Source organism: Vicia villosa, unplaced genomic scaffold (genome assembly GCF_029867415.1).
Source record: "Vicia villosa cultivar HV-30 ecotype Madison, WI unplaced genomic scaffold, Vvil1.0 ctg.000004F_1_1_1, whole genome shotgun sequence".
NCBI lineage: Eukaryota > Viridiplantae > Streptophyta > Magnoliopsida > Fabales > Fabaceae > Vicia > Vicia villosa.
In genome coordinates this window covers 786,659-807,871 of record NW_026704934.1, presented here as the reverse complement: position 1 = coordinate 807,871, position 21,213 = coordinate 786,659, and the positions used below count along the sequence as shown (strand labels likewise).

Here is a 21,213-nt window from a genome sequence, read left to right as displayed (position 1 = left end):
ATTTTCACTGTTGAAAATTATGCATATTTGGAGGATTGCATATACATGCACCTTATTTTCAAGTTCTCCAAAATAGAACTGTAAACGTCGAGCAATATAAAACTAACACATTAATAAAAGAATACCAACTTTTGTGTGTGGAGTTTGGAGAATTTGTAACCTTAATGTACATGAGATATTCGCATATAATCTACAAATTAAGAATTTAAGGAAAACTACATCATATCAGGATTGTTCTAATATGATGCAGGGAATGACAGCGTAAAGTAACTACTATCAAATAATTGTGTGATCTTAAGTTACTCAACATGTCAACACTCTTCATAATGCTTAGTGAACATGAGCATAAGTTAAAAAGGCTTAAAGTAAGTGAATGCATTTCAAAATGCAAGGATAAGAACAAATATGAGAAAGAGAAAATCTCATTTAAGGCTTTTGTTAGCCCTTTTGTAAAAAGATCTGAAAGGTTGCCTTGTGAAGACACATAAGTAGAGGGGTCAAAAAAGCCCAAAATTGTAAAGCCCTAACAAATAGGCCCCTATAAGGCCCTTCTATTTTAGGCCCTTTATAATATAAATTATTCTTTGGCCCTATATTTCAAAGCCCCCTTATATTTTTACTTTTTATGGGGCCTAAGTAAGGGCCCCAAATTATAATTTGTTTGAAACTAAATAGTCTGAAATAGATATTTTTGGGGGAAAAAATGGATTTTTTTTCGAAAACATAAAAATTGATTTTTTCGAAAAAAATAACCTTTTTATTTTCAAAAATAAAAAAGTCGACTTTTTCTGGAAAAAAAAATCGATTTTTTTCGAAATACAAAAAGATGTTTTTTTCGAAAAAAGATTTTTTATTCGAAAAATAAATTTTTTTCAAAAAAGAAAATAGTCGACATTTCCGGAAAAATTAATTTTTTTCGAAACTGTAAAAACTCGACTTTTCTGGAAAAAAACAATTTTTTAATCGAAAATATAAAAAGTCGACTTTTTCGGAAAAAATCAATTTTTGTCGAAAATACAAGAAGTCGACTTTTTCGGAAAAAATCAATTTTTGTCGAAAATACAAGAAGTCGATTTCCCGACAAAAAAATATTTTTTTCTGAAAATTTAAAAAATCGATTTTTCCGAAATCGATTTTTTGAAAATATAAAAAATCTACTTTTTGTGAACAGAAATCGATTTTTTCGTCAAAAATACAAAAGTTGACTTTTTCGGAAAAATCCCGATTTTTTTACGAAAATATAAAAAGTTGTTTTTTTTTCAAAAAAACTGAATTTTTATCGAGAATATAAAAAGTCGACTTTTTCGAAAAAAAATCAATTTTTTGTCAGAAATATAAAAAGTCAACTTTTTCGGAAAAAATCAATTTTTGTCGAAAATACAAGAAGTCGATTTTCCGACAAAAAAATATTTTTTTTCGAAAATTTAAAAAATCGATTTTTCCGAAAAAACCATTTTTTTTTAACAAAAATAAAAAATCGGCTTTTTCTGAAGAGAAATCGATTTTTCGTCAAAAATACAAAAGTTGACTTTTTCGGCAAAATCCCAATTTTTTTACGAAAATACAAGTCGATTTTCCGGTAAAAAAACGATTTTTTTTCGAAAATATAGAAAATTTAAATTTTGTGAAAATAAAAAAAAAATCGGTTTTAAAAAAAATAAAAAAAATTTTATTTATTAAAAATAAAAAAATATTTTTGAATGAAAAATTAAAAAATTAATTTTTGGTGAAAAATATTTTGTGAAAAAGGTTGGGCCTTGAGGCCTTACTTCAAATTTAGGGGCCTTTATTTTAAGGCCCTATTCAATTTGGGGCTCATTTACATTTAGATATTTAGGCGCTTTATATTTTTAGGGCCTTAAATATTAGGCCCTAGCCCTTTAAATTGACACCTCTACACATAAGGAGTGCAAATAAAGCCACTGTCTAATTTATCTTTAATGAAGTGTCTATCAACCTTAATATGTTTGGTTTTGTCATGTTGCACTGAGTTATGAGTTATGCTTATAACAGACTTATATCACATTAAAGTATCATCGATTCATCACACTTTATCCTTATATCTTCTAAGATTGATTTCAGCCATATTAGTTCACATATCCCTTGTGCCATTTCCATGAACTCTACTTCAGCACTAGATCTTGATACTATATTTTGTTTTTTACTTTTCAATGTCACAAGATTTCCACCTTGGAAAATGCAATAACCTATAGTTAATCTCCTATCCACAATTGACCCTACATAGTCGACATCAGTATATGGTTCAAGACCTATACTCTCGTTTCTTTCAAACAAAATTCCTCTACCAAGCATTCCTCTCAAATATTGTATAATTCAGAGTGCAGCTTATAAGTGAATCTCCTTTGGTCGGTGCATGAATTGGCTGACTAAGCTAACAAGAAGTAACAACAGGTTTAGTATGTGAGAGGTATATAAGTTTTCCAACTGATATCGGATACATTTCCTTATCAACTGCAATATCTTCTTATACATTTCCCAGCTTTACACTTGGATCAACTAGTGTATTTACAGGCTTGAATGTTGTCTTGTCAGTTTCCTGTCGAAGATCAGTAATGTATTTCTGTTGAGATATGAAAATTCCTTTCTTAGAGTGAGCAACTTCAATTCCCATAAAGTATTTCAATTTTCCCAAGGATTTAATCTCAAATTCCTTGGCTAAGTTTATATCCAATAATTCTTGTCCTTCCTCACCATTACATGTGACTATAATATCATCCATACATACCAATAACATAGTTACTCCCCCTGTTTCAAAATGTCTGATAAATAAGGATTGATCTCATTGACTTTATTTGAAGCCCAAAATTATCATTACTTTAGTGAATCTTTCAAACCATGTTCGTGGCAATTGCTTTAACCCATATAAAGATTTTTTTAAACTTGCACACGGTGTTAATGGTAGTACGTTTGTGGAATCTAGGAGGTACATCCATGTAGATTTCTTTTTCATGTTCACCATAAAGGAATGTTTTCTTCATATCAAATAGATTTAAGTTCCAATTACAATTAACTGTTAAAGATAATATCGTCCTAACTGTATTCATTTTTTCAACTGGCACAAATGTCTCAGAATAATCTACTCCATAGTCTCATTCTCTTTTTTTCAACTCTTTATGGGTTGTTGTTAGTGGAAAGATTGGGTTATTGTTACTAAAAATCAAATTCATCATTTTTGTTGAATTCTCCTATGGAATCCAAATTTACCTTTTTTGTTGATTTGTCATGTGGAACTCATAAACTATACAATAAAAATGGATTTGTATGAATGAATGAAAATGATTAAGAAAGCTTCATTTTCTAAGAAAAACAGTTTCACAGAAAGAGTTGATAAGATTTGTAAAATTTTAGGAAACGCTCAAACAATTTTTAGAGGATAATAAAAACAACCTACCAGAAATCCAACAGGATGCAGCGGAAAACAAACATGCGACAACACTAAAATCATGACCCAAAATCATACTAAAAGGGGGGAACTAAGAAATCTGCAACAAAAGCAAAATTGGGGAAGAACAAGTTTCGAGAAGAACACAAGTTTTTTTTTTCAATTTTTTATGGATTGTTGCTGCAAGATAACAAATTTCTGCATTTTAGAGTTTTTTTGGATTGTTGAGGCTAGACTAGTAATGGTTCTGAACTAGAGTTTTTATATTTATTGGAAGAAAATTGATTTATTGATTTGGGGAAAATTAAAAGGATAAACATATTTGGTAGAGTTTGGAGGCAATTGATTATTGACTATATTATTTTGTTTTCTAATATGAAAGAGAAATAAGTATCCTACATTTAGTTTTTGCAATTTAGACTATTTCAAGGCGTTATAATAAGCTAACGGGGAGTTATAATAAGCTAACGGTGGAGGTATTGACATAAGGGAAGTTTAATACATCTTTGTTTGAAATCATTTTTGTCAAGGTGTATGAATGGAATCTTTTAATAAACACATTAATTCTGAAACGCTAGAGTTTGTACATGTTACCTTACACCATGAACTGGCTTATTAACACTTACAAACGTGTGAAGTGGGAGTGGAGCATTAACATAAAACCAAAGGGTTGTTTTAATTTATTAATCAAACTCACCGTGAGATACAGAGAAATTTGAATTACACCGATAGATATACATCGAATATTTCGGCTACAATAAAAGCTAAACTTAGATATCAACATAAAACGAAAAGGAATAAACAAAGCCTAGCATCTAAAACCTTTCTATCTAAGCCTTCTTTGGGGATTTCTTAGCCTTTGATAGAGACTTGGGAGTACTAGCAGCAGCATTTTCATTCCTCTTTGGCAAAAGCACAGGGTTGATGTTAGGTAGAACACCACCATGAGCAATGGTAACACCAGCTAGCAATTTTCCAAGCTCTTCATCGTTCCTAATAGCCAGCAACAAATGTCTTGGACTGATCCTATTCTTCTTGTTGTCACGTGCTGCATTTCCAGCCAACTCAAGAACCTGAACAATAACCAAATTTCAAAAATTAGAATCTCAAATTCAAAATCCCTAATTAATAGCAGTTCAAATAAAAACAGGTGGAAATTGAAATTTACCTCAGCAGCAAGATATTCAAGAACAGCAGCTAAGTAAACAGGAGCACCGGTACCAACACGCTGAGCATATCTACCTTTCTTCAAGAATCGACCGATTCTTCCGACTGGAAATTGAAGTCCAGCTCTGACGGATCTGGTGACAGACTTCTTCCTTGGTCCTCCTCCTTTCCTTCCTCCGGCCATTTTGCACTTCGAAGACTAGATTCTTGAAGAGAATTCCCTGTGTGTAAGAAAAGGTGAGAATTGAAGAGTGATGAAGATGGTGAGATGCTAATCGAGAAAGCGTTGGCAAGTTTTTATACCATTGTGGTCATTATTACGAATCTTGCACCGAAAACAGATACGCCGTTGGATCAGAACTTATCGATGGCTCACTGCTACTTACGTGGCAATCCGTTACTTCTAAAACAGACCAATAAAAGGTAATTAGGTGGGGTATACTTTCATTTTTTGAATTTAGTTATTTGTAAGTTTGTTTTGGCGGGTTCTAGCAATTTTTTAATTAAATCCGTAAATACATATATATCACTTTGATTTTAGTATACTTTTGATATAATTTAATATAACAAAACACATTGCATAAAAATTTACTTAATTATCCTAATTAGAACTATTTTGAGAACTGTGAGATATTGGATCGAACTCTAGTATTGTCGAAGGGTAGTTTCTTAGTTCGACAGTTCGACAGAGTTAAGCATGAAGTCGAAGGATTGTTCACATGCTGGTGTCGAAGTGTGCATGCTGTAGTCGAAGATGGGTCTAGCATGCAGATGTCGAAGATGCTAGGGTTGTTAGCATGTTAAATTAGGTTTTAGTGTTTAAACCCTAATTTGTTAAGTTAGCTTGTTTATTAAGTTGGCTTGTGTAATGGGCCTTGCTGAAAAAGCTCATTAGTTAGTATGTTAGGTTTTATTATAAATAGCATACTAGTCTCTCATCATTGCTAAGCTGCAAATCCTAATTTAGGGTGAGAGAGGTTATTTGTTATTCTTGTAAACTTGTAATCTTGTTCTAAAGAAAGTGAAAGAATAGCAGTTATAACCAATTCTTGTGTTCTTCTTATCCTCTCTAATTCCCTATTATACTTTGTTATTGGTATCGGTTTTCACAACAAATTGGTGCGGTGAGCGTGGAGAAGATGCCTTCAACAAAGTATGAGATTGAAAAGTTCACCGGAGTGAATGATTTCGGTCTGTGGCGCTTGAAGATGAAAGCTCTACTGGTTCAGCAGGGTTGTTTGGAAGCGTTGAAGGGAGAGGCAGCCATGAATGCAGAATTGACGGCAGCGGAGAAGACGAATATGATCGAGAAAGCACACAGCGCAATTTTGTTGAGCCTTGGTGATAAGGTTCTCCGGCAGGTATCAAAGGAGACGACGGCATCAGGGTTATGGGTGAAACTTGAAAGTTTGTATATGACCAAATTGCTGGTAAATCGACTCTACCTGAAGCAAGCTTTGTATTCATTCAAGATGATTGAAGACAAAGTATTGGCTGAGCAGTTGGATATGTTCAACAAGCTGATTCTTGATCTTGAAAATATTGATGTGAAGATCGATGATGAAGATCAAGCGCTGTTACTATTGTGTTCTTTGCCTCGATCACATGCTCACTTCAAAGAAACTCTCTTGTATGGAAGGGAGTCCCTGACGTTTGAAGAAGTTCAATCAGCCTTGTACTCTAAGGACTTGAATGAACGAAAGGAGCATAAACCTTCGACTGTTGGCGAAGGTTTGGCCGTTAAAGGAAAACTCTTACGAAAGGATGGTAAGTTCGACAAGAAGAAAGGCAAAAGCCAGTTGAAGACTTACAGTGGCGAAGCATCTGGCATTCGATGCTACCATTATAAGAAGGAGGGTCACACAAGAAAGGTGTGCCCTGAACGCTTGAAATATCATGGAGGTAAGGATAATGGCAACGCTGCCATTGTTCAAGATGATTTCGAATCATCTGATGTTCTTGTGGTTTCAAGCAGTGACTTTAAGAAGGAGTGGATTATGGATTCAGGTTGCACTTGGCACATGACTCCAAACAAAGACTTGTTCGAGGAATTATGTGATCAAGATGGTGGATCAGTATTGCTGGGAAACAACAAGGCTTGCAAGATTGCAGGTGTTGGATCTGTGAGATTCAAGCTCCATGACGAGTCAATAAGGTTGTTGACTGAAGTCAGGTATGTTCCTGATTTGAAGAGAAATCTGCTTTCTCTTGGTGAATTCGACAAGAAAGGATATGTTTTCCAAGGAGAGAAAAGTATCCTAAGAGTCATGAAGGGTTCGAATGAAGTCTTGAGAGGCGTGAAGAAACAAGGCTTGTATACCCTTGAGGCTGAAGTTGTAAGTGGTTCGACAAATGTTGCATCCACGAAACCTTTGTCGAAAACAGAAATCTGGCACATGAGATTGGGCCATGTCAGTGAAAGGGGTCTGGTCGAATTAGGGAAACAAAATCTGCTTGGTGGAGACAAAGTCGAAAAGCTGAAGTTTTGTGAACCCTGTGTACTTGGAAAATCTTGCAGAGTGAAGTTCAACAAAGGCATACAAAGAACACATGGATCCCTTGATTACATCCATGCTGATCTTTGGGGGTCTGCAAGGTGTCCATCACATTCAGGAGCAAGGTATTTTCTATCCATAGTAGATGATTATTCCAGAAAATTATGGGTATTCATCCAGAAGACTAAGGATGAAACTTTTGAGAATTTCAAAAGTTGGAAGACTCTGGTTGAAAATCAGACTGGCAGAAAGGTCAAGAGGTTGAGAACCGACAATGGCCTTGAATTTTGCAATGAGGCATTCGACAGTTTTTGTGCTGCCTCTGGTATTGCAAGGCATAGAACTACTGCAGGTACTCCACAGCAAAATGGTTTGGCTGAAAGGTTTAATCGAACTATTTTGGAGAGAGTCAGATGCATGTTGACTAGTGCGGGATTAACAAAGGTGTTCTGGGCTGAGGTTGTTTCGACAGCAACATATCTGATGAACAGATGTCCTTCGACAGCGTTAGATATGAAGACACCTGAAGAAGTTTGGTCGGGACATCCACCAGATCTCGACAAACTGAGAGTATTTGGCTGCGTAGCCTATGCTCATATTAGGCAAGACAAGGTCGAACCTAGAGCTCTGAAATTCATGTTCATGGGATACCCTGAAGGAGTCAAAGCTTATAGGCTATGGTGCCTAGAGCCAGGTCACAAGAGGTGTATCACCAGTCGAGATGTAGTTTTCAATGAAGCTGAAATGGCTTTTACGAAAACTAATGATGTTGGTCGAAGTACAGAAACATCTGACGAATAGCTGGAACAGGTAGAGATTCCTGTTGAGGTGGAGCATGTTGATGCTGAATTGCATATCCCAGATGAAGTCGAAGAAGAAGCAGAAGATGCTGAAGTTGAGGAAACTGACGATGACTACCTATTGTCGAGAGATAGGTCGAGAAGAGTCATCAAGCCACCTCAGAGACTTGGATATGCAGATCTTATAGCTTATGCCTTAATCTCTGCAAGTGAAGTTCTAGACGAAGAACCTAGAGACTATAAGGAAGTTATGAGGAGTCGAAATAAGACTGAATGACTGAAGGCCATGGATGATGAGATGAAATCTCTTCATGATAATCATACTTGGGAACTGATCAAGAAACCTGTTGGGGCAAGGTTAGTCAGCTGTAAATGGATTTTCAAAGTTAAGGAAGGAATTGAAGGCGTGACGTCGAAAAGATACAAGGCAAGGTTAGTTGCAAGGGGTTTCACTCAGAAAGAAGGTGTCGACTTCAATGATGTGTTTTCTCCTGTTGTGAAGCATAGGTCCATTCGAATGTTGCTTGCCATGGTGGCACAGTTCGATCTTGAACTGGAACAGATGGATGTGAAGACTGCGTTCTTGTATGGTGATCTAGATGAAACGATCCTGATGAGGCAACCTGAAGGGTATGTCGAAAAGGGGAAGGAAGATTATGTGTGCAAGTTAAAGAGATCTTTGTATGGGCTGAAACAATCTCCTCGACAGTGGAATAGGAGATTCGACAAGTTCATGGCACGCATAAGTTTCATTAGAAGTCAGTTCGACCACTGCGTTTACTTCAGATTTCGACCTGGTAATTCATTTGTTATTTTGTTGCTTTATGTGGATGATATTCTCATAGCAAGCAACAATGTTGAAGATGTGATGAGGGTGAAGGCTGAACTCAATAAGGAGTTCGATATGAAGGATCTGGGAGCTGCTTCCAGGATTCTTGGAATTGACATTCGAAGAGATAGAAAGAAGTCGAAGTTATGTCTATCTCAAGAGGCATATCTACGGAAGATTCTTGAAAAGTTTGGTATGTCGAATTCGAAGCCAGTTGTGACTCCAACAAACCCTCAATTCAAGCTGAGTATTGATCAGTGTCCCAGTACTGATGTCGAAAGAGCCTATATGAATAGCATCCCATATGCTAATATAGTTGGTTCTTTGATGTATGCTATGGTCTGTACTAGACCCGACATAGCATACGCAGTAAGTCTTGTAAGCATGTACATGGCGAATCCTGGAAAGGCTCACTGGCAAGCATTGAAGTGGATTCTAAGGTACATAAATGGATCTCTAAACAGAGTCTTAATTTATGGTGGAGCCTTGGGTGAAGATAGTAAAGCAGCAATAGAAGGATATGTCGACTCTGATTATGCAGGTTGTATGGATTCTAGAAAGTCTATTTCTGGATATGTTTTCACTATGTTTGGCACAGCAATTAGTTGGAAAGCAACTCTTCAGAAGGTTGTTGCTCTATCAACCACAGAAGCGGAATATATTGCTCTCACTGAAGTTGTGAAAGAAGCATTGTGGCTTGAAGGTTTTGCGAAGGAGCTGAAACTTCAAGGTCGAGGTATCACTGTTAAATGTGATAGTCAAAGTGCAATACACCTGTCAAAGAATTCAGCCTATCATGAGCGAACTAAGCACATTGATGTGAGGCTGCATTTCGTCAGAGGAGTAATCGAGCGTGGAGAAGTCCAAGTGCTTAAGGTTTCGACTGAAGACAATGCTGCTGATATGATCACCAAGACATTGCCGAGTTGCAAGTTTTTCCACTGTATGCAGTTGATAAAGCTGCGTGAAGAAAGCTAGTTTGTTCCTTGACGTTGTAGAGTTAGGTCCAAGGTGGAGATTTGTGAGATATTGGATCGAACTCTAGTATTGTCGAAGGGTAGCTTCTTAGTTCGACAGTTCGACAGAGTTAAGCATGAAGTCGAAGGATTGTTCACATGCTGGTGTCGAAGTGTGCATGCTGTAGTCGAAGATGGGTCTAGCATGCAGATGTCGAAGATGCTAGGGTTGTTAGCATGTTAAATTAGGTTTTAGTGTTTAAACCCTAATTTGTTAAGTTAGCTTGTTTATTAAGTTGGCTTGTGTAATGGGCCTTGCTGAAAAAGCCCATTAGTTAGTATGTTAGGTTTTATTATAAATAGCATACTAGTCTCTCATCATTGCTAAGCTGCAAATCCTAATTTAGGGTGAGAGAGGTTATTTGTTATTCTTGTAAACTTGTAATCTTGTTCTAAGAGAAAGTGAAAGAATAGCAGTTATAACCAATTCTTGTGTTCTTCTTATCCTCTCTAATTCCCTATTATACTTTGTTATTGGTATCGGTTTTCACAACAAGAACAATTTTGAGAATCTTAAAGCCTGTTTGGTGCGCTGGATAAAAAACAGGATAAGATATATGTATCATATCCTATCTCAATTCAGTGTTTGCTGACACAACATGATAGCATAAGTTAATCCTGAAACTTATCTTATCCTGCCTCACTAGTTCAAATTGTTATCCTGAATATGAGCTGGGTTGGAATCCCGCAGGATAGGATAAGAAAATGATTTACTAATTTACCCCTATAAAATATAATTTAAAATTAAAAATTAAATATGATAAAATATAAATAAAAATTAATTTGATATTAACTTAAAAATACTAATAATTAATTTAATAAAATATATATATATATATATATATATATATATATATATATATATATATATATATATATATATATATATATATATATATATATATATATATATATATATATATATATATATATATATATACACACACACACATACGAGAATTCATGATCTTTTTCAAGAAAAATTGAAATTATTTACTCAATAGCGTCAATGAATTTTTTTAATTATAATTTTTTTTACCAATTTATAAATTTTAAAATATTTTACAAAATAATTTTTTTAAAATATAGTTGTTGTTTTATATATATATATATATATATATATATATATATATATATATATATATATATATATATATATATATAATTTGAAATTATTTACTCAATATTATCAATGAGTTTTTTTATTATTGAAAAATATTATTTTTTTTATGAATTTATTAATTTTAAAATATTTTACAAAATAATTTAGAAAAAATATAGTTATTTTACAAGCGTGTGTATATATATACTATCTGTTATCCTGCATGATATCCTATCATGTCTCTATCATATTCTGCGCACCAAACGGGTCCCCTAAATATAATTAACTAACCTTTAATAATTACATAACTTTTAATAATTACATTAAAGCATAAATTCACCCTAATCAATAAATAACATTTTGAAATCTACAATTGACAACCACATTTTCTAAAAATAGCTTTGAAACCCATCAAATTTATTGGAAATTCTTTCAATCTTCAATCTCCCTAGTCATTAATAATCCTAATTATTTTTTTCTATATACTACATTTTTTTTACCAATGAAATTAACCTCTATCATCACAATTTTTTGAATTTACATCGTAACATGCAAAATACTTTGAATCTTCCACTACCCTTTCATATTCCACCTTAACCATATATTCACAAACTTCTATTTATAAAGTCACAAAAAACAATGGAAGAATGTATAAAAACAGTTTAAATGCTCTCCCGTTTTCCCCCAAAACTCCCCTCAATTCACATATAAAAACCAGCATTCATAGTAGGACAAAGGGCAGGGGAAAAAATTGAAGGTGTTTTCATGTTGGTTGCATTAATGGTAAAACATACCTGGTTGATATGGTAGTATGCAGGTTGCATATGTGTGAAGTTAATACAGGTTTTGTAGTGAATGTCATGATCGATCTCATGACATCAGTGTGTGACAACAGGAACTGTTATTGTTTATTAAATGTGTTTCCTGATTTATCTCAATCATCTGTTTAGGAAATCTTTTATTGAGTGTTGAAGATTTCGTCCAGAAGATCCTGCTGACAGCATATTGTGTAACAGACAAATGGCGTGTGAATTAGGTTAACTTGGTTAACCCTAACTTGTTTATTAAAAAGCCCAAGGCCCAAGTCTACATATAAAAGGACTGCAATCCTATTTTGGAACGTAGACAGAAGATTTTGTACTGTGAAGAACTGTTGTTCTGTAGTGTGTGATCCAAGCAATTGTCCTTGATGATTGTGTTGGAATAGTTTGTGTTTGTTTAAATGTCACTCTAAGCTTTTAAGCACGAGTGTGTGTCTCTTGATTGAAGCTTATAAGCAGATCAAGGTGTGTTTTTGAATAGTGTCTTCTATCTGTAATTGTTATTTGTGTATGTGTAATCACTGCTGTGATTGAGGGGGATTGGAATGGAGATATTCCATATTTAGGGAGAACCTAGGTAGAAGGTTCATTGGGTAGTGATTAAATGAGCAGTTGTAAACCGAGGAGTTTAGCTTTGAATTGATACTACTAGTAGTGGACTTCATCCCTGGCTTGGTAGCCCCTAGAGTAGATTGTTTGAACCGAACTGGGTAAACAATTTTGCGTGTTCTTTATTGTTTTTATGTTGTTCTGTTATTACTATCTGTGCAGCGTAATTGTGGATGTCATAACATCCAGTTTGACATCGAGCGTGTGTTACTAGAATTTTCAATTGGCATCAGAGCATGCACCCTGCTTGTTTACATCTGGGTGAGTTCTTGGGATAACAAAATTCGGGTACTATGGAGAAGGAACTCTTAGTGTTTGGAAACAGACCACCTATCCTGGATGGCTCTAACTATGACTACTGGAAACCTCGTATGGTAGCAGTCATTAAGTTAGTGGACAGCAAGGCCTGGAGAGTTGTTGAAAGCGGATGGAAACATCCTGAGAAAATTTTATAAGATGGAACCACTGTTCTAATTCCTGAAACTCAATGGAGCAAATCTGTATAAGAGTTACCTTTGGGCAATTCCAAGACCCTAAATGCATTGTTCAATGGTATTGACAAGAACATATTCAGACTTGTGCAACATTGTGAGCTGGCTAAAGAAGCTTGGGATATTCTCAAAACAGCACATGAAGGCACGTCCAAGATAAAGATGTCGAGACTTCAAATACTTACCACCAAGTTTGTAAATCTCAAGATGAAAGAGGATGAAACTATTTATGACTTTTACATGAATGTCCGTGAGATTTCAAACAACTCAGCAGCATTAGGAGAAAAAATGACTGAAGAAAAACTGGCAAGGAAGATCCTCATATCACTGTCTAAGCGATTTGATATGAAGGTAACTGCCATAGAGGAAGCTCAAGAAATCAGCAACATGAAGTTGGACGAACTTATTGGTTCTCTACAAACCTTTGAGTCAAGCATCTGTGAGCCTGTTGAAAAGAAGAATAAAGGAACGCTTTTGTCACCAACACAAGTGATAATTCAAAAGAAAGCAATGATGGAAGTGATGAGAATTTATCAGACGCCATAGCCATGCTTGGAAAACAATTCAACAAACTTATTAAAATAGTTGATAAGAAGTCCAGACCCAATGTCAAGAACACTTCCAATGACATCAGTCAGACCTATGACTCAAGCAAAAGATTCAAAGTTGAGGAGAAGTCCAATCTAGGGAAAGGGGTACAGTGTCATGGATGTGAAGGATTCGGACACATTAGAGCTGAATGTCCTACCTACCACAAGGAGCAAAAGAAAGGACTGACTGTTACTTGGTCTATTGAAGACTCAGATTCAAAAGAAGAAACTGCAAGACATGTGTAATACGGTGAACTGACTTTTTATAATAAAAAATGTACGGTAAGCAAGAGTCGCCACCGACTTTTATTTTATCCAAATATCGGAAAGGCTAAAAGAAACAGAAAAAAACCTTTTAAAGAAATCTGAGTTCGGGGGGTAATTTATGCAAAGGGAAGGTGTAAGGCACCCTTTGCATCCATGGTTTGCCATGGGCTCTTAATTGCTTTGCTGGCTCGTTTTCAGAAAATGTAGATGAAAGAGGAAAAATGGACTTTAGCTCGTAAATGAGCGTAGCCAGTTTTTGAAGAATTTTGAGAAAGAATATAGAAAATAGAGCATGGCAAGGCAATTAGGGGCAATTACCTCAAACTCAGATGATAGGTCTCTTTTTAGCCTTTCAGAATGAAAGGGTCTATCCTTGCCATAAGAGGGCAGGAAGCCTTTCGTTTGGAGGTTGAAGGGTCGTCGAAGCATCCTTTGCCATAAGACTGTCCCATGCCATAGAAGGGCAGGTAGTCTAAGGTAAGGATCAGAATAAACCTTTTCGTAGGCAGCCAGAAGATACCTCAGCCTTTTTCCGTAGGCAACTTCCGAGGGTCGAGGTCATATTTGTGTATCGAAGGCAGCATCATTTAGGGTCGTATGACCTTTAGCTATCGAGGCAGCATGGCTGAGGTATCCTCGTATTCGAGGGACATGGCTTATTCTGCAAAAAACACAAAGGCAACAAGCAACAGGCAACAAGGCAACAAGGCAACAGAGAGGTTACCCCAAAAGAGTGTGTGTGTGCAACAATCACGTGGTTCAGTTCAGTTATTTATCTTGTAATTAGTGACTCTAATCCAGTTTAAATTTGCACTCCCTAAATTACTAACCACCCAGTATATAAACAATTATGGGAAGGGGGAAATTGTAACCAGCGGATCCCTTAATAGGGTTTGACATAAGTAATAAAAGGCAAGAAATATTAGGGTTTAGGGTTACCAGTACTCGTAGCTTTGGCAGTCGACAAACCCTGAAAATTGGAAAAGAAAGAATAAACAGAAAGGGGTGAGTGCATTATCGGTTCGAAGGCAAATACAGCTAACCCTAAAAATAAGGATATAATGAATTTAAAATAATAAAATAAACAAAAGTACTTAGCTTGATTTGATCTGATATGGTTGGTGGTCGGAGGTTTTCTCGAAGCATTGACTCTGATCATCTGAGAATTAACAGCAAAATAGTAGGAAGTGAGTGTATGAAGGTTCCTTTAAATAAAAGACAAACCCTAAAATAAATAAAAATTTAAATAAGGTTTAGATCAGGACTTAGCTTTGTTAATAGGCGTGTGGTCGGAAGGCGTTTGAAAAGTAAACCCTGAAAAGAAGGCACAGATAAAACAAATATTTTAGTGTAGGACCGATTCTCGCAGACCCTGATTAATAGAATAAAATAAAATCATATTAATTAGTTATTGGTTTTTAACCTAATTAATTAAATCAATAAAAATAGTGTTTTGATTGAATGTATTAACCCTAATATTTATTTTAACCAATTAATAAAAAATTAATTAAAATTAAACAAATAATTTGAACAATTTAAATCAGTTTAAAACAAATAAAATGGTTAATAATTAATATAAATATATTTTTTTAATTATTATGTTTTTCCTTTTTTGAAGAAAGAAAAAAAAGTTGGAAAAGAATTTATTCTTTAAAGGTTTTTAACAAATAATATATATAATATAATAAAACTAGTTTATGTAATTAAAAATAAAAGAAATAAAAAATTCCTTAGCTTTTGATCCGGTGTGATTGGAGTCTGAGGGTACATGGTGTAGACGCAGCATCCTGGGCGTTGGATTATATGCTGGTGGAGATCTACTGGTAATGAGATGAGATCATACCGTAGGCGTGCATATGAGGAAAGCGCTGGATCTGCTTGCAGAATATTTGTTTAAATGCCAAAAATTGATGTGTAGCCCAGGAGGAATCGAACCCAAGTTTCGTTGCCTACAAAACGCGCCTCTAACCATCCAAGCTGCGCTGGCTATTTGAAATCAATTTGACATGTAGATAATATACTACAAAACAAGTTACGAAAATTTGAAAGAAAAAAAACTTCGCGCGTGGGCCCTTCGTCTTCCTCGTGAAGAACACGCATCTTTGCCCACGGTTTCTATATGTTGCTATAGCCTGCAAATTTTAATAAACCATGAATCGAAGCAATAAATCAAAACCAAAGCCATGGATTAACTAGAAATTGACTCATGAATCCAATGGTGTCCTTATTTTCAGCCAATTTTTCCTGTATCAAGAGATCCCAATTGATGGTTCTAAAAACCTAACAATGGTGGAATGTGTAATCTGCATTGAAACTTAAATCAAAGCACCCAGAAAGTTCGCAAGTATGATCATGAATATGATTATGCAGTTAGATCACGTTTATATCTCGTAAAACATGGAAATCGAAATTGAAAAGAAGGAGCAAACCGAGTTCGTATTCTTCCAAATTCAAGGTGATTTGATTGCTTGTGAATGTCTGTAATGGATCAGATGAACATGAGGAAACTATTGGAATGCTTGGAGTGGCTTGAAATCATACGAATCTTGATCTTGTAATTGTTTGCAGACCACGTTTTTTGAGTTTTGTGAAAAGTCTAGGAGGCTGCAAAACCTTGTCCCTCTCCCCCCTCCCTGAGCGTGATTTATATAGATATATATACAACAAGGTTTTAGGGCTAATCCACTTGAAGAGAATCAATCCAAATATGTGATTTGATGAAAAAAATATTGGATAGAAAATCTCATGTAATCCCACGGTTTCCACCTGATGGTCTCTCAATAAATTTCTCAATCTCTAATAGAAATATAGTCCCAATTAAATATTTTGATTATTTCCAACAATTATTTATTTTTAAATTGAATTTTTATGAACAAAACTCAATATAAAAATAATAATATAAAATAGTAATAATAAAAATGAAAGCATGGGATTATGGGCTTCTAGTGCACTCATGATTATTTTTAGAAACTCAAACTTAGGCCCATTAGTGTAAAAACTCAGAATTGCTCGATGTATCCTTTATGCATCTCCTAAAAATCATTCACCTTGTACCATTCATAACTTCTTCAATTTTGATCTCGTGACGGTGTTATAAGACTTTTGGAAAGCTCGATGTGTCTTCTAAATGCTCCTTTGGGTCTTATCTCGATTGATGACCTTTGTTGACCTTTTTGAAGGACCTATAATATTTTGACTTATATCTTTTATGCAGAAGCATTTCTTGATCTTGGGTCGAACATCCAAGTTATAGAGAATCGAATTTCCTTCAAAATGAGCTTTGGATTGAAATTTTTTGATGTTCCGTGTAGGAGTTATGGCTGTACTTTGACCACAGTTGACTTTTTAAATCAAACTAGTCGACTGTTGGCCATTCGAACTTTTGAGTGACCAATCCTTTGAGTTGAGACTTGATACTTGCCATAGAGATAATGTGAGATATATTGAGCCATATAGGAGGCCTTGGAGCCATTGATTCATTGATTTTCCTTTGAGCAAACCAACCCCTAATTCCTGTGCTTTGCTTAGAAGAGTGTGTCTTGAAGCTTTGTGTTTTGATTTGTATTTGAATAGGAGAAAAATGTATGGGCAAATTTTGGGGTATGACAGCTGCCCCTGTTCAATTATCTTAAACTTGAAGATGTAGAGTGGTTTGTGTGCCAGTCGGTATCTGAAGGTGGAAGATGATTGAACACTAGAATACCAAGAAATTTGCCCTAGCTGAAGTAGGGACTTTTGTCGGAGATGGGCTTAAAGATGCCATCCAGGTCTTGAGAGAAAGTTTATTGGAGATGGGCTTAGTGATGCCATCCGGCTTGATAGACCTGAGAATTAGACTGTATCTGAAGAATATACATAGGATGAGTCGTACATTAGACTGAATCCACTGAGAAGTATTTGTTGGAGATTGATCGTGTCAGCACCGTTCGTAGTAACTGAATTAGATCTTGGATTGTTTCTGAATTGTGTCTTGAATGAGTGTCGAAAGATGAGAGTTATAAGAATGTTTCAGAAGTCTGGGGGTCATGCTTCCAGAATGTGCATCTGATTGGAATTTTCAGAATGTCCGGGGTTCGAGCTTCCGGAATGTATATCTGATAAGAATGTTTCAGAAGTCTGGGGGTCATGCTTCCAGAATGTGCATCTGATTGGAATTTTCAGAATGTCCGGGGTTCGAGCTTCCGGAGTGTATATCTGACAAGAATGTTTCAGAAGTCTGGGGGTCATGCTTCCAGAATGTGCATCTGATTGGAATTTTTAGAATGTCCGGGGTTCGAGCTTCCGGAGTGTATATCTGACAAGAATGTTTCAGAAGTCTGGGGGTCATGCTTCCAGAATGTGCATCTGATTGGAATTTTCAGAATGTCCGGGGTTCGAGCTTCCGGAATGTATATCTGATAAGAATGTTTCAGAAGTCTGGGGGTCATGCTTCCAGAATGTGCATCTGATTGGAATTTTCAGAATGTCCGGGGTTCGAGCTTCCGGAATGTATATCTGATTAAGATTGATTTGTTGATGATATTCGTCTGCTTGGGAATTTGCCTGAAAGATAAAGTTAGCAGCTTGCAATGCCATGATGCATGTATTTATGTGACGAGTCTCTCAAAATAAATGAGAAACTTGTTTATTATGAGGTAATGTATGCAATGTATGAATATATGATGTATGACTGATGCTATTTGGAGTGTTTTGAGAAAATAAATCTCTGTATCGTTGTGATTTTGATGTTTGATCTTGTCTTGGAGATGCTTAGCTAGGGATGTATGATTTTTGCTTGGGGATGATCAGTGACTTGATGTTCCCTGATTGAGGATTAATACGCCATGTTTGGAGAAGAGCAAAGTGTTGGAGGAATGATAGTATTGAAGATGTAAACTCTGTTGGGGAGCCATATCTTTCTCGGGACGAGAACTTTTGAAGATATCTTCTTAATGATTACTTTGTGGGGATAAGATCTTATGAACCTGGCTCTGTGGGGAGATGTGGGTGTCTTGAAAGTTTCCCCTAGTATCATAATAACTTATTACTTGATTCAGGACACGCCACTGAGTATTGATCAAGATGTTGAACTGGAGTTGCATAGATTTGCCCCAGTTAGCAGGAACTTTGGAAAGATTCGCCTCGCGAGGACTTTATGAGATGTTCACTATGGGCGATATGCCCCCACTAATCATAGGCTCATGACAATGTCCCATGTTGATTGGGAAATAATTTGAAACCCACTTGGGATGTACGCCTTTTCGCATCTTGACTTAATTGCCCCAGACTGATTGGGCAAAACGTGCCATGCCCCTTGTACGTAGGAGCCATTGCTTCTTGGAGTAATTTTGTCTGTCAGGATAGCTTTCAGTCATTAGTTGTACCCTGTGCAAGTTTTTTTTTGATGCTAACATTTGAGATTATGTAGCAGGATATGTTTAATAATGAATTCATGAGATGCAATGCATACGTTGTCTTGAATTTTTTTGAAAAACATTAAGGCATGAGATGTAAAAACATGACACTTGTAAAAACATGATATTTGTAACAATGTGATGTTTGTAAAAAAAAAGAGAGATATCAACTTATGGTGTCGTTTTCTTTACCTCCCCGTTTCACTTGGGAGGACGGCACGCTAAACCCTTCACGCGAAATTTGGAAGGAGAATGCGCCCGTGGTGGGATGAATTTTGTTTCAGTTCTTCCTACGATATCACACGAACTTTCTTATTTGTCCTACGAGTAGGAAAGGGAAAAAAAGATCTCAACTAAACCCTAGGAGTTTGCTAAGTGTGGGGATTTCACTTAGACTAGAAATTCTGGAGTCCGGGAGGTCGGTTATACATAGGGAAGTGTTTAAACACCCTACATATCTGTAGTACTCTACAGGAACCTTCTCTGTGTCATTTGTGATTGTGTTTGCTGCTAATGATTGGGAAAGTTTCTCCTTTGTGTTAGGAGAAGGAATTGATTTGATTTGAAAAGACAGACAGACAGACAGACTGACTATTTTTGGTATTTTATTAGCTCGCTGAGATTCCTTGTGAACCTCATGCCTACATATCCCTAGTGGAAGTCAGAGCTTAATGTAGTTCGGGGAACTAACTAGGGAAATTAATTATTTTTTTGTGCCTTGCTTGAAGCTCAAGGTTGAAGCTTGGAATTAAATCTCTGTTTACAGTAAAGAGACATGAAATCATCTCTACAGAGAGGTATTTGTACTATTCTACCACAAACATTTAAAGGAGTGACAGAATAACTGGATTCATTTCATTCAAGAGGGGAGTCTACTTGGTTGATCAAGTATGACAGCCATCGTGCCTCTAAAATGAAAGAAAGATGCTCATCCAAATTAGGGAAAGTGTACAAGTCTGGGGATGTGCCAGAGCATGTCTTTCAGAGTCCTAAATGGGAGACTTTGATTGAAATTGAAATTGAAATGTTTGTTTGTTTGAATGTGGTAGAGTAGTAAAAATATCTCTCTATAGAGATAAGCTATGTCTATCTACTGTATAAAAGATTTGACTTTAGCTGGCTTGTATGAGGCCCAAGCTTGAGGCTTTTTGATTGATTAATTAATATTATTGACTCTGGGAGATGACTCCACTGGGGATTAATTACAGGGTATTTTAGTGTTCTGTACAAAGCCCAGAATTGAGGCTGACTCTTATTTAGGGATACTCTATTTGTGTGCCTTGTACAAAGCCCAAGGTTGTGGCTAACTGTTGAGGATAATTGAATGAATGACTCTATTTTATGTGCCTTGTACAAAGCCCAAGGTTGTGGCTAACTCTAGCTAGGGAAAACATTATTTTCTGCCTTGTACAAAGCCCAAGGTTGTGGCAGACTCTTAAATAAATGAATTGAGTATGGATGACTCTAAGGGGAAAAGATCCTAGGTGTTAGGAATCTTTGACACATGAAAGTATGGTTTATCTGCCTTGTACAAAGCCCAAGGTTGTGGCTACTGAATGATGAAGGACTCACTGGGGAGACTCTATTATCTGCCTTGTACAATGCCCAAGGTTGAGGCTGACTCTTGACAGGGGAGTTTTATTGTTTGGGTGCCTTGTATGAAGCCCAAGGTTGAGGCTAACTGTTTTTGTTGGTTTTGACTCTATTGAGGAGATTTTATTTATTGAAAGACTGTTTTTCTTTGGAAGCTAACCCTTTCCAGGGATTTTGACTCAGCTGGTGAATTTGTCTGTTAAAAGACTGACTTTATCATGTTTTTTTTGGAGGCTGACCCTTTCCAGGGGTTTTGACTCTTTTGGGGAAATTATCTCCTAAGAGAAATGACATTATTTTTTTAATTGACTTTGGAGGCTAACCCTTTCCAGGGGTTTATATTAAAAATGAAAGAATGTGTGGAAGCTAACCCTTTCCAGGGATTTATTGAAATGGAGGTTGATTTTAATTGACTTTGGAGGCTAACCCTTTCCAGGGATTTTGTTGAAAATGAACGGCAGAAAGATTATCTAATGGAGACTTCTTGTTTAAAGCCCAAGATGAAGGCTGACTCAATGCTGAGGATGACCCAAAGCATGGATCCTAGACTCTGCTAAGGAAGATTGATGAAGATAAGGGTGACAGAGACTGTCCATGTCTCTCATTCCAAAAGGTGTACTCAATGCAAAATTGAGAC

The 21,213-nt window shown here is 35.9% G+C and overlaps 1 protein-coding gene across 1 annotated transcript; it reads right to left on the bottom strand.

The window, feature by feature from the left end:
• Positions 1–4,054: 4,054 nt before the first annotated feature.
• Positions 4,055–4,846, bottom strand: LOC131621329 (histone H2A.1-like). The gene is made up of 2 exons (XM_058892373.1): positions 4,572–4,846; positions 4,055–4,476 (listed from the first exon to the last, which is right to left on the bottom strand). Exons 1-2 carry the CDS (start codon positions 4,752–4,754, stop codon positions 4,234–4,236), a joined length of 426 nt encoding a protein of 141 aa, XP_058748356.1. The 5' UTR covers positions 4,755–4,846; the 3' UTR covers positions 4,055–4,233.
• Between the last annotated feature and the right edge of the window lie 16,367 nt (positions 4,847–21,213).

What these genes read in the sequence shown, in the direction of transcription:
- LOC131621329 (XM_058892373.1), bottom strand. Translation starts at nt 4,754, where the DNA reads ATGGCCGGAGGAAGGAAAGGAGGAGGACCAAGGAAGAAGTCTGTCACC. An exon ending in TTGAATATCTTGCTGCTGAG is followed by an intron (nt 4,477 to 4,571) that starts GTAAATTTCAAT and finishes GTTATTGTTCAG; the next exon opens with GTTCTTGAGTTGGCTGGAAA.